Source organism: Rhinichthys klamathensis, unplaced genomic scaffold (assembly GCF_029890125.1).
Source record: "Rhinichthys klamathensis goyatoka isolate OS25496 unplaced genomic scaffold, OSU_Roscu_1.1 h1tg000635l_1, whole genome shotgun sequence".
NCBI lineage: Eukaryota > Metazoa > Chordata > Actinopteri > Cypriniformes > Leuciscidae > Rhinichthys > Rhinichthys klamathensis.
Genome location: NW_026607081.1, coordinates 160,735 through 174,317, shown reverse-complemented (window position 1 = coordinate 174,317; position 13,583 = coordinate 160,735). Strand labels below are relative to the sequence as shown.

Below are 13,583 nucleotides of genomic sequence, written 5' to 3'. Positions count from 1 at the left end.
AAACAACAATTGAAAATCACTTTGTAACTTTAATATGAATTAATGTAGATTTAATTTACACAGGGAAGACTATGCAATGCTTTTTTATACATTTGATTACTTATTTATGTAGTACAATTTAAAACAATTGTGTTTCTTTTTTCTAGTGCTTGAAGTTTTTCAGGTAGGTCTATTTCATTTGTGTCTTTGTTTTCTTTGCTCTTTCTTTATCACTGTTTACTTTCAGTAAGCTTGAGAGGTTTTTTTCTTAGGCTAGTATTAGTTTTTTGTGATATTGAAAATGGTGACAAGAATGATGCAATATCAATGGAATCAAACATTGTTATATCATAAAAACCTTATTTAAAGCAACAAAAAAAAAAAAAAAACTACAGTATATCGTGATCTATATCGTTATCGTGAAATAAAATTACTCGTATCGTGATATAAGATTTTTTTTCATTATAAAGAACCTTTTTTGGAATGGAAAGATTCCAGGGATATTAAAGGTTCTTAATCAAATCATAGATGCCAATAAAGAACCGTTATGCTTCTGAAAGTGTAAATATTTCAGTCAAATTCATGTAAACCTGTTTATCTGATGCTTCCCTGTTAAAAAATACAGATGCCAACAAACCTGTTTTTCCCTTCTAGTTTTTGAGTGATTCCCAGCATACTTTTTTGGGTTTGTCTAAACTTTCTGAAGTTTACAGAGTAGATTGTAATGCTTGTGTTTGTTGGGATTGCCGGGTTTGGTTCCGGAGCGCCGCTCGTTTTCCACCTCGTTAGTCTGAATTTTTGTTTACAACAACAAAGATGTTGACCCCGTGAACTTAGAATTAGAGTTTTCTGTTTTTTTATTGTGTGTTTGTTAGCTTTTAGAGTAGTGTAGCTACACTTGACAGAATACACTTTTAGCAGATGTTTGTGTTTAAAATGCTCTGTTTCTGCCTCTTCTGGAAAAACAGACCTCTAATACCACTGCTGACTAGCAAGAAGCAAATCGTAGTTTGGCCTTTAATCTTTAAACTTGTCATATGCGGGTGTTTCTTCCGCTTCAGGCACTTAAATGTCTCAGGGATTGATTTAAAAAAAAAAAAAAAAAAACTGATTTCAATGTTTGTTTTTTTAACATGAAAATGATTGTCTTGGAAACTTGACCATACCTTCATCATGTATTTTTGCTGCCTTTCAAATAACTTTTATATGTCGATTTTATTGTTTTACCCTGGTCCCAGGCCTAGATTTTTAATCTTACAGTATAAAATCCATTATATAACGTGTTTAAATGTACAATAATCTAAATCAAAAGTGAGAGTAAAGACTGTAGGAAAATATTTCTATTTCAAATAAATGTTGTTCTTTTGAACTTTCTATTCATTAAAGAATCCCGAAAAAAATGTTTCAAAGTTTCAGTTTTCAACATTGATAATAATAATAAATGCTTCTTGAGCAGCAAATCATCATATTAGAATGAATTCTGGAGGATCATGTGACACTGAAGACTGGAGTAATGATGCTGAAAATTGGAATACAGTAAATACATTTTGCAATATATTCACATAGAAAACAGTTTTTTACAATATTACTGTTTTTGCTCAATTTTGATTTTGTGGTGAACAGAAGAGACTTTAAAAACATTAAAGAAATCTTACAGACCTTAAACTTTTTAACATGTACATAATGTGCTATCTATGAAATTAGGCTTAACCAGATAAAGGATTTGTCCAGGATTTTACAGTTTAATTTAAACCCTGTAAACTACACCGTTCAAGAGTTTTGAATGTCTCTTCTGCTCACCTGCATTTATTCGATCAAAAATACAGTAAAGACAGTAGTATTGTGTAATATTAAATCATGAAAACTCATCCTTGGGACTAGTGATATGCCCTAAAGTATACTCAAACAGTATAATAGCTAATTATTAGTGATATTTATTCCAAACTCAACAATGATCTTTAATGGCGAACGCTACAAAGATTGACTGTTGTTGGCCCTCTGAGAAACGATTACGGTATATAGTGCATATCATAATTATAAAGTGGATTACGGTGCTGATGATGCTCTTGACTATTATCAGCGTTCCAGAGATAATGATAATCTGTGTTACGTTTCTTTCAGAGGGCTTCGGTCTGTCTGTGGAGTGCAGGGGTTTCTATCCGCCTTCCCTACGGATTCTCTCTTCAAAATCAGCGTGTTTAATATTTCATTTAAAGTTCAGAGCTTTCTGCATCAGTGCGCAGTAAAATCACAGCTGAAAGATACAGCTTGGAGACCAACAATACATCTTCCTCCCTCTCCCTCCTACATGAATACACTCTTTCTGCCTGTATTTTGCTCTCTGCCTCCTTTTCCCGGCTCTCCTACTGCCTTTCCCTCTTTTGTTCTTTCTATCTCTCCCCTAATCTCTCCTCATCCCTTTCTCCTCCTATGAATAATACACAGTGATAATACACTGTGCAAAGAAGCCATATTGTATTCCCACAGTGTGTTTCTGTGATCATCTTCTCTTGGCTGCACTCAGCTTTAATGAATGTTAGGAGTTATTAGCTGGCACAAACTGCCTCTGGTGAATCACACTGTCTCAGCCTTTGTTGTTTGCATGATTCATTTTCTGTTCTGGAGCAAATTTGGCTCTTAAAAGAAGCAAGGAATCATCAGTGTCCCGCTTTATATTTCTATCACACTCTCTTCTTGGACCTTTTTCATCCTGTCTCTTTGAAATTCTCTTTCCAAAAGCATGTTTGGAATTTGTGGAATTAATCATTTCAGTGTTTGTGTAGCAGTACTGGAGTGATCTTCCTCAAACCTTCTGCTTATGGGGTTTTATAAATCCCCTTTAATGTTATTATCCTCAGGTCTTTATCTATCCATCCATCCATCCATCCATCGGCCTTTTTGTCTGTCTATCGGCTCTATTGGCTTTTTTTGTCTGTCTGTCTGTCTATCCATCCGTCCATCCATCCATCCATCCATCCATCCATCCATCCATCCATCCATCCATCCATCGGCCTTTTTGTCTGTCTGTCGGCTCTATTGGCTTTTTTGTCCGTCTATCTATCTATCTATCTATCTATCTATCTATCTATCTATCTATCTATCTATCTATCTATCTATCTATCTATCTATCTATCTATCTATCTATCTATCTATCTGTCTGTCTGTCTGTCTGTCTGTCTGTCTGTCTGTCTGTCTATCTATCTATCGGCCTTTTTGTCTGTCTATCTATCTATCTATCTATCTATCTATCTATCTATCTATCTATCTATCTATCTATCTATCTATCTATCTATCTATCTATCTATCTATCTATCTATCTATCTATCTATCGGCCTTTTTGTCTATCTATCTATCTATCTATCTATCTATCTATCTATCTATCTATCTATCTATCTATCTATCTATCTATCTATCTATCTATCTATCTATCTATCTATCTATCTATCTGTCTGTCTGTCTGTCTGTCTGTCTGTCTGTCTATCAGCCTTTTTGTCTGTCTGTCTGTCTGTCTATCTATCTATTTATTGGCTCTGTTGGCTTTTTTTGTCTGTCTGTCTGTCTATCATCTATCTATCTTTTGTTAATGGCGCTTACATCACAGATATTGTTACTCATATTTGAAAATTAGGGATTGATTCAATTAACTAACTAAACTAAGTAAACAAAATGTAAGGAGCATAACTCATATGTTTGTGCTATGGGCAAATGACCCCATATGTCTTGTTGAGGAGAGTTGTGCTGTTACTTTTTTAAGCAGTCAGACACATGACTTTTGCCTTGTGGGTGATAAAACGGATGGAAAAATTCAGACATACATTGTAGCGGCACCCAAGCCATATTTTGGGATCAGAATATCACTTTTTTGACTTGATCCGGTAAGCAACCACCCAAAACACCCTAATATCCAAATAAAAGTTAACTCAGAACCACTCAGAACCCTTTGGCAACACATTTGTTTTTATTACTGAGATTGATCATGGTATAAGATATGATGTGTGTCTCTAGTGTGAGATGAGAAACACTTTTCATTCTGTTATGGAATGCAGTAGATTGCCTGTGTTATTTGCTGTCTCTAATTAGGTTTAAACAGACTCAGGCAGGTTTTTTCTTCTTTTATTTTTGGCCCATGATATAGCCACCGCATACAAAGACTGTAGAGCCAGTTATTAAACTGCAGAAAAAATGTCTATGTGAACAAAAGGCAAGCCATGGCCTCCTTTGCAGTGTCTTTTTATGGAAGTCTAGTTTTGGGTAGGGGTTAAATTGATTTGAAAAGCTGTTCGATGCTTTAGGGGGTTTGCCTTACGTATCTAATGAGATTAATGATGATGTTCTAATTTTAGGTTATCGGCATGTTTTGCCTGATTATTTACTTCACCCTCTCGATCTGTCTCCTTTAGGTATGTGGTCGTTTTCGGTGTCTGAGTTGGCCGTCGCCGGGGTGGAGATCGGTCGTCTCTCGGCAACAGATGCAGACCTGGGTGAAAATGCACGGGTGGACTTTACGATCGTGGACGGAGAGGCAGGGGACACTTTCAACATAACTGGATTGAACCAAGAGGCAGTGATTTTGTTAAACAAGGTGGGAGTGGTGAAACGGAAATACCTACAGTAATGTTGTTTTCTTCCATGCATTCCCAAATCAAAACCAAATCCAATTTTATGGTGTATCTGACTCAAAACTGTTATTAGTTTGTAGTCTTAACAGTGAAAACCACATGAATAGTAAATGAGTGAGTGGGTTCGGACACATCATATGTATAAATATGCATATGAGCAGAGATGATCGCAAACGTTCCCATTTTTTGTCCTCTTTTTCTCCAGAGACATTCTCTTACGTCTTTTGGCATCATACTAATGCTTACATTTCTATGGCAACCAATGTAGCCCCACCAGATATGGATTACATTAACTGTCTGGACAAATGGATTCGATTTCATTACTTGCAAAATGACAGTGCAAATAGTCAGTCCCAACGGTTGAGTGCGGTAAATATGCAGTGTTAGAAAAGCCATATTGGGGTGGGCTCTTTTGAGTGTGGCTAATGAGCAACTACTTAACGCTCCCTAGCAACTGCATAGCAACCAGTATTATTTTAGTATATACTATAGTATTTATTCATATTTTGAATTAGCTTTTATTAGCAATATGTTAATCCAACCAGAACACCTATGCAACTGCATAGCAGCACATTAAAAACACTCCAAAAACAACCCCATAGCAATGTAAAAATGCAAATAAATAAATCAATAAACTGGAAAACCCTAGCAACCACACGGCAACGCGCTAAAATGCTCAAAACACTCTAGCATGGCAATGTCCTAAATCCATGCAGAACAACATAGCAGCCGTATAGCAACACCCTGGCAACCACATAGGAACATTCTAGCAGCCATTTAGTGCACTAAAAATGTGCTGAAAAGGTCTCGGTTATGTATGGTAACCCTTGTTCCCTGAAGGAGTGAACGGAGACGTACGTCGGAGTGACCGAATGAAATGGAACCCAAACACCCTAGCATAGTAATGTTAAACCCATGCAGAACACCTTATCAGATGCATAGCAACACCCTGGCAACCACCCAGAACACCCTAGCTACCAAATAGCAAAACGTAAAAAAAAACACACTCAGAACACCCTAGCAACCGCCTAGCAAAGCTTTAGTCTAAACCACCTAGAACACACTAGCAACCATACAGCAATGTGCTAAAAATGCTCAAAACACCCTAGCATAGCAATGTTCTAAATCCATGCAGAACAACTTAGCAACAACATAGCAACACCCTGGCAACTGCCCATAACACCCTAGCTACCACATAGCAATCTGCTGAAAACCCTAACAACCTCAAAGAAGCATGCTGAAAACACTCAAATCATCTTAGCAACTGCATAGCAACACCCTGTTATCTACCCAGAGCACCCTAGCAACCACATTGAAGTACATTAAACAAAAACACTCAGAACACCCTAGAAACCACATAGCAACATTCTAGCAACCATTTGGTGCACTAAAAATGTGCTGAAAACCTTAACCACCTCAAAGCAACACTTGAAAACAATCAGAACATCTTAGCAACTGCATAGCAACACCCTGGCAACCGCCGAGAACACCCTAGCTACCACATAGGAACATTCTAGCAACCATTTACTGCACTAGATGTGTGCTGAAAACCCTAAGAATATCTTAGCAACTGCATAGCAACACTGTAGCAACCACATAGCAACAAATGAAAAAACACTCAGATCACCTTAGCAACTGCATAGCAACACCCAGGCAACCACCCACAACCTCAGCATTGTGGTAATGACTTTTTTGGCACTGGCTTCGTAGTTTCTTCAGAAAATGAAAAACTTTAATTGTATTTTTGTTGTATTTATTTTAGTGAGAGGGCAGAGGGAAAAGCAAAGCAATAACAAAGAAAGAAGGTACAGCAGAATGAATCACAAATGAGTTAAATTGAATCTGAGTTCAAATGTAAATGAGGATAATCTGCACCACAAACGTCTGCCAGCGAACATGCATATTAGTGCCGGCGGAAAGAGAAGGTAACCTGCGGCCCCGTGAGAGACCTCATCACAGCACACACAGGGAGCCGTTTATTTAAATACAAACTTTGCAAGGATTGAAAATGTGCATTTCATATAAAAGGACTTTGTGTGGTGCCAAGTCACACGTAACTAATTGAAAAGTGAAGAGATTCCACCTTTTTTTAGCCGAATCAAAATAAGAAAACTGGATAATGAAAAGCAAGCTATTTTCTGCCCTGATAAGTGCTTATAAAGACGTGTGTGTGTGTGTGTGTGTGTGTGTGAATGAGTGATCCTTACCCATCTGCACCTCCACTCAATACTTCAATGACAGGTATGTGTGCTAGTTAAAGACACAGCCAGAACAAACAGATCGAGGAGAGGAGCTGATAAAAAGAAAAACAGGAAAGAGCAGGTTGTGAGGAACAAGATGAATCAGAGACGTGGGGGGGCGGGGGGGGGGGGGGGGGGGGGGGGGGGTGAGGAAAAAAAGAGTGCATACGAAAAGCAAATTAGAGGAAGAGTGAAGGGAGACTAATGCCGCTGAGTAACAAGGGAGAGGAAGCGAGTGGAGATGTTGATTAACACACGGCTGTAGTTCAAGTGACAGAGCTTGTTGTGTATTTGTGTGTGTGTGTGTGTGTGTGTGTGTGTGTGTTAGTGGCTCTCAGCACTCCTCATGCCCACTGCTCCAGTACAGTGACAACATTACACACTAGATACAGTCTTTCAGTGTGTCACCACGCGCTACATTCTACACTTTTGCAACGTTTTATTTTTCCCATGAAGTCCACTTATACTCTTAGTTATGAGTGGGTGTTGTGACCCAAATTTTGTATCACGACACAAGTAATATCTATCCATCTATCTATCTATCCATCTATCCATCCATCCATCTATCCATCTATAAATAGCTTTATTGGCATGGTGAAAAAATAAAATCAATTTTTACATGAAAATAAACATAGCAATAAAAATGTTAAATCTTCTAATATTTATACGTCTCTAGGCGTAGTTGGTAGCTCTGTCCTGCCGGAGGCTCTTTCGTCGTGACAGGACCTCACACACCTGGCAGCCAGGTTTGAGCTCGCTGGGCTTTCTCCTCGCAGGAGTGGGAGTTTGTCCATATTTGATTTCTGATGGAAGTCTTTCTGGAGGGATGTGAAAAGGTGATAGAAAGTGTCCCTAATGTTTGTATAATTGGGGGCAGCATGTCAAAAAGTGGAGCTCTGTTTCCACTTGATTCTCTGTGCAGTGAGGGCACAGACACTCTTCCTTCAGCAGCCAGGTCTGTGTGTGTGTGTGTGTGTGTGTGTGTGCAGTGAGGGCACAGACACTCTTCCTTCAGCAGCCAGGTCTGCGTGTGTGTGTGTGTGTGTGCAGTGAGGGCACAGACACTCTTCCTTCAGCAGCCAGGTCTGTGTGTGTGTGTGTGTGTGTGTGCAGTGAGGGCACAGACACTCTTCCTTCAGCAGCCAGGTCTGTGTGTGTGTGTGTGTGTGTGTGCAGTGAGGGCACAGACACTCTTCCTTCAGCAGCCAGGTCTGTGTGTGTGTGTGTGTGTGTGTGTGTGTGTGTGTGTGTGCAGTGAGGGCACAGACACTCTTCCTTCAGCAGCCAGGTCTGTGTGTGTGTGTGTGCAGTGAGGGCACAGACACTCTTCCTTCAGCAGCCAGGTCTGTGTGTGTGTGTGTGTGTGTGTGTGTGCAGTGAGGGCACAGACACTCTTCCTTCAGCAGCCAGGTCTGTGTGTGTGTGTGTGTGTGTGTGTGTGTGCAGTGAGGGCACAGACACTCTTCCTTCAGCAGCCAGGTCTGTGTGTGTGTGTGTGTGTGTGTGTGTGTGCAGTGAGGGCAGACATTCTTCCTTCAGCAGCCAGGTCTCTGTGTGTGTGTGTGTGTGTGTGTGTGTGTGTGTGTGTGTGTGTGCAGTGAGGGCACAGACACTCTTCCTTCAGCAGCCAGGTCTGTGTGTGTGTGTGTGTGTGTGTGTGTGCAGTGAGGGCACAGACACTCTTCCTTCAGCAGCCAGGTCTGTGTGTGTGTGTGTGTGTGTGCAGTGAGGGCAGACATTCTTCCTTCAGCAGCCAGGTCTCTGTGTGTGTGTGTGTGTGTGTGTGTGTGTGTGTGTGTGTGTGTGTGTGTGTGTGCAGTGAGGGCACAGACACTCTTCCTTCAGCAGCCAGGTCTGTGTGTGTGTGTGTGTGTGTGTGCAGTGAGGGCAGACATTCTTCCTTCAGCAGCCAGGTCTCTGTGTGTGTGTGTGTGTGCAGTGAGGGCACACACACACACACAGACCTGGCTGCTAAAGGAAGAGTGTCTGTGCCCTCACTGCACACACACACACACACACACACACAGACCTGGCTGCTGAAGGAAGAGTGCCTGTGGCCTCACTGCACACACACACACACACACAGACCTGGCTGCTGAAGGAAGAGTGCCTGTGGCCTCACTGCACACACACACACACACACAGACCTGGCTGGCACAGACACTGTGTGCAGTGAGGGCACAGACAGGTTTAGCTCCGCAGTACTTGAGCGAGCTTTTAACGCATTATAGTCCTTCACGTCTATTGCGATCTCAAAATTCCGGCCAGTTGATAATACCTAGAATATCTAAATCGACTGCAGGCGGGAGATCCTTTTCCTATTTAGCACCAAAACTTTGGAACAGTCTTCCTACCATTGTCCGGGAAGCAGACACACTCTGTCAGTTCAAAGCTAGACTAAAAACACATCTCTTTGACCTAGCATACACATAATACATTATAGACTTCTATAATTCAATGTTAGGCTGCATAGATTAGGACAGCCGGAACTGGGAACACTTCCCTTAAATCTTGATGTACTCGCTACATCATAAGAAGAATGGCATCTACGCTAATATTAGTGTCTTTGTTTCTCCCGAGGTTTTCCCGCAGCCTGCCGGATCCAGGCCGTGTCCAGATCTGACGAGGGAGCTTTGCCTGGACCCGATGACAATGCAGTGCTGAAGTATCCACTATCCTCTCCCTATGGAGGATCCCTTTCCCACTCTACAGATAAAGCGCTGTGAATTCCGGCTCGCGTACCCCGAAGTGATAAAATAAAACAAAATTCTGTATCAAAATTTTTAGGCAAGAAAAGTAGTTTGTTTAGGCTGGGTTGTATGAATTACAAACCTGCGCACATATTTTAAAAAGCACATAACTATAGAATTCTGAATGAGCATGTGAACGCCGTCAGCGTTAATCACAGGTTCGCGTTTAAAGTCTGATCATTTCGACGGAGGTGAATCAATCAAAGTTAACTTTAGCTGGAAGTAACATTATTCAAGAACCGCTATAACGCCAAAACAATCTGTTACCTTAAATTATATGTTTATCTCTGTAAAGCTGCTTTGAAACAATCCATTGTTAAAAGCGCTATATAAATGAAGATGACTTGACTTGACTTCCTTCAGCAGCCAGGTCTGTGTGTGTGTGTGTGTGTGTGTGCAGTGAGGGCACAGACACTCTTCCTTCAGCAGCCAGGTCTGCGTGTGTGTGTGTGTGTGTGTGCAGTGAGGGCACAGACACTCTTCCTTCAGCAGCCAGGTCTGTGTGTGTGTGTGTGTGTGTGTGTGTGTGTGTGTGTGTGCAGTGAGGGCACAGACACTCTTCCTTCAGCAGCCAGGTCTGTGTGTGTGTGTGTGTGTGTGTGCAGTGAGGGCACAGACACTCTTCCTTCAGCAGCCAGGTCTGTGTGTGTGTGTGTGTGTGTGTGTGTGTGTGTGCAGTGAGGGCACAGACACTCTTCCTTCAGCAGCCAGGTCTGTGTGTGTGTGTGTGTGTGTAGTGAGGGCACAGACACTCTTCCTTCAGCAGCCAGGTCTGTGTGTGTGTGTGTGTGTGTGTGTGCAGTGAGGGCACAGACACTCTTCCTTCAGCAGCCAGGTCTGTGTGTGTGTGTGTGTGTGTAGTGAGGGCACAGACACTCTTCCTTCAGCAGCCAGGTCTGTGTGTGTGTGTGTGTGTGTGTGTGTGTGTGTGTGCAGTGAGGGCACAGACACTCTTCCTTCAGCAGCCAGGTCTGTGTGTGTGTGTGTGTGTGTGTGTGTGTGTGCAGTGAGGGCACAGACACTCTTCCTTCAGCAGCCAGGTCTGTGTGTGTGTGTGTGTGCAGTGAGGGCACAGACACTCTTCCTTCAGCAGCCAGGTCTGCGTGTGTGTGTGTGTGTGTGTGTGTGTGCAGTGAGGGCACAGACACTCTTCCTTCAGCAGCCAGGTCTGTGTGTGTGTGTGTGTGTGTGTGTGCAGTGAGGGCACAGACACTCTTCCTTCAGCAGCCAGGTCTGCGTGTGTGTGTGTGTGTGTGCAGTGAGGGCACAGACACTCTTCCTTCAGCAGCCAGGTCTGCGTGTGTGTGTGTGCAGTGAGGGCAAAGACACTCTTCCTTCAGCAGCCAGGTCTGCGTGTGTGTGTGTGTGTGTGTGTGTGCAGTGAGGGCACAGACACTCTTCCTTCAGCAGCCAGGTCTGTGTGTGTGTGTGTGTGTGTGTGTGCAGTGAGGGCACAGACACTCTTCCTTCAGCAGCCAGGTCTGTGTGTGTGTGTGTGTGTGTGTGTGTGCAGTGAGGGCACAGACACTCTTCCTTCAGCAGCCAGGTCTGTGTGTGTGTGTGCAGTAAGGGCACAGACACTTCCTTCGGCAGCCAGGTCTGTCTGCGTGTGTGTGTGTGTCCATCTATCCATCTGTCTTTTATTACGTTTTTCACGACTATTTTCCACTTTCTCTTTGATTCTTTTGGCCAAAACTACGCAAAATATGTAAGTGCAGATGTAAGCTCTTAGCCAGTGCTTTTCATGCTTGCGTTTCAGAACGCAACAATGCATGAAATTGAGCTTCGGTAGCCATCGCTACTGCACCTTTAAATTCTCTTTATGTTATGTAAATACGGTTGGTCATATGTGCTCATGTCACTCCCGGTTTACTTGACGCCTCCTTTAAAGTCAACATGACATTAAATAGACCCCATTTACTTTCTTGACAGGCTTTTAATATGTGTCTAATTAATTTACATTGCTCCTACGGTTCTCCACTCTCATCGTGTCCAGCGTCACAAGTGCATCCATAACCCCTAATACAGTTCTGAAGCAGTTATGGATGTTAATATAACCAAATCCATGACTTCCTTCCATCTTAATACCAGCAGAACAAGCCCTGCAGTCGTTTAAGTTATGAAATGCTGAAACCCAGACACATTGCTTTTTCTTCTTCTTCTATTTTGGTAATCTACAGGGGTGCAGGAATGAAAAAGAAGTGTATGTGGGAGTTTCAACATCTCACTGAAATGAAAAGATATTTTAGTGCGCCTTCTGGAGCCAAAACACAGTATAAAGAATGATGGCATATGTGAGTTTCAATAAATGAGTGTTTTATGAGGATGTGTTTTTATCTTCAACACCAGGCCGTGGACTATGAGAGGCGAAGCACCTACTCTTTCACTGTGGAGGTGCAAAATCCAAACGTGGACTCGCGGTTCCTCAGGCGAGGTCCGTTTAAGGACCGTGCTATGGTGCGCATCACGGTTCTGAATGCAGACGAGCCGCCGCGCTTCTCCCGCTCTCGGTACCGGCTCGACGTGTCGGAAAACTGTCCTCCGGCATGTGTGGTGGGGAGAGTGGCCGCCGTGGACCCGGATACAGGCCTCAGTAACAACATTAAGTAAACACACTCTTTTTACCTTGTTTACTCAGTATGGTTTGCTCTGTAGTCATACGTGTAAATGGGTGAATCTCACAAGAACACATGTGGGTCACATTCACCCCAAAATCAATGCAAAATGCAAATATTTTAGGAATGTTACATTGTTTTATATACATAGACATTATTTTCATGACAATTAAGCACATTTTCCCTATATTCTCATTACTATAATGTGTCCATACATTTTACTTTTTGAGTTTTTGAGTGTGTGCTTTTTTATGATTTTAATGACTTTTATTTTATTTTTTTAATTCATCAGCATAAATTAAAAGGCAGCATACACAAGTACTTGTATTTATGAGTGAGTTTCTTCAATTATACTTTTATGTCCCATGGACATTGTATTTATATTAAAATTAGCAGATTAAAATGTTTTCTTATTTTTAAATGAAGGCCACATTAAAGCTATTTTGGAATCTTTTCACCATTTATTTGTGCTAGTTTTCAAATTAATTGCATGTATGTATTTTTTTTTTACCCAAAATATGAAAATGAATTACCGGTATACAAAAATGAATTAGTATTTTTAAAACTAGTTCTAAAATAAGAGCTGTTTCATTATAAATCATGACTACTATGCGTAAAACTTGCTATGCATTATTTTCGCATTTCCACTATTGCCACTAAAAAAGGTTTGTGAAAAAAAGTGTATTATTTTCAATTAAGCTGTAATTACCAAATTATGCAAAAAGTGTAAAAACTTCCAACACCATTTGTGAAAGTATTGAATTTGATTCGAGTCATTTCCAGCAGGTTGTGTTTGAGATTTGTGTTTTTGTTTCAGATTTCTAAGATTAAGAATTTCCACAAATTCATTTATCATACAAGCAGTCAGAATGTTTTCATGGCAAAAGTTTAGTGATCTAGTGATTGTCGAACACGACCGAATCATCCCACATCAAACCACGTTTACAGTATTAAACCGAGGTGAATATATGGAGGTTATCAAGCGTTTTAGGTTTCTTCTCATCATTTACGTGCATGCTATCACTTTTAGAAAACCAGAGAAAATAAAAATATTTACAGATGACTGTACCAAATATAATGCTGTATGAACCATTTATGTTAAATATGGTCTGGACACAATTGTATTATTTTATTGTGTTTATTTAGGGTTTACAATGTTATTAGCCTTATTAAAATAAAGGAGTATCTTATTCCCCCCACCATAGAATGCTAAATATTGAGATGTGATGGAAATGACATTTCTTGGCTCTGAAAAATGATGTCTAGGATAAAATGTGACAATTCTCCTGTGATGCATGTATATGCACTGTCCACAGAGAAAGAAGAAAGTAGTGGGGGTGTAAAAGTGTTTATTTTCTACAAGTCCACAAGGACAAAAGT

The 13,583-nt window shown here is 41.1% G+C and overlaps 1 protein-coding gene across 1 annotated transcript in view; it reads left to right on the top strand.

Moving 5' to 3' along the window:
* The window catches only part of LOC130076234 (cadherin-11), a 105,096-nt gene that overhangs the window by 77,645 nt on the left and 13,868 nt on the right, over positions 1-13,583 (top strand). The window contains exons 6-7 of the mRNA XM_056241249.1: positions 4,380-4,561; positions 11,938-12,194. Coding sequence (XP_056097224.1) covers positions 4,380-4,561; positions 11,938-12,194 — 439 coding nt within the window. The remainder of the gene's footprint in view (positions 1-4,379; positions 4,562-11,937; positions 12,195-13,583) is intronic.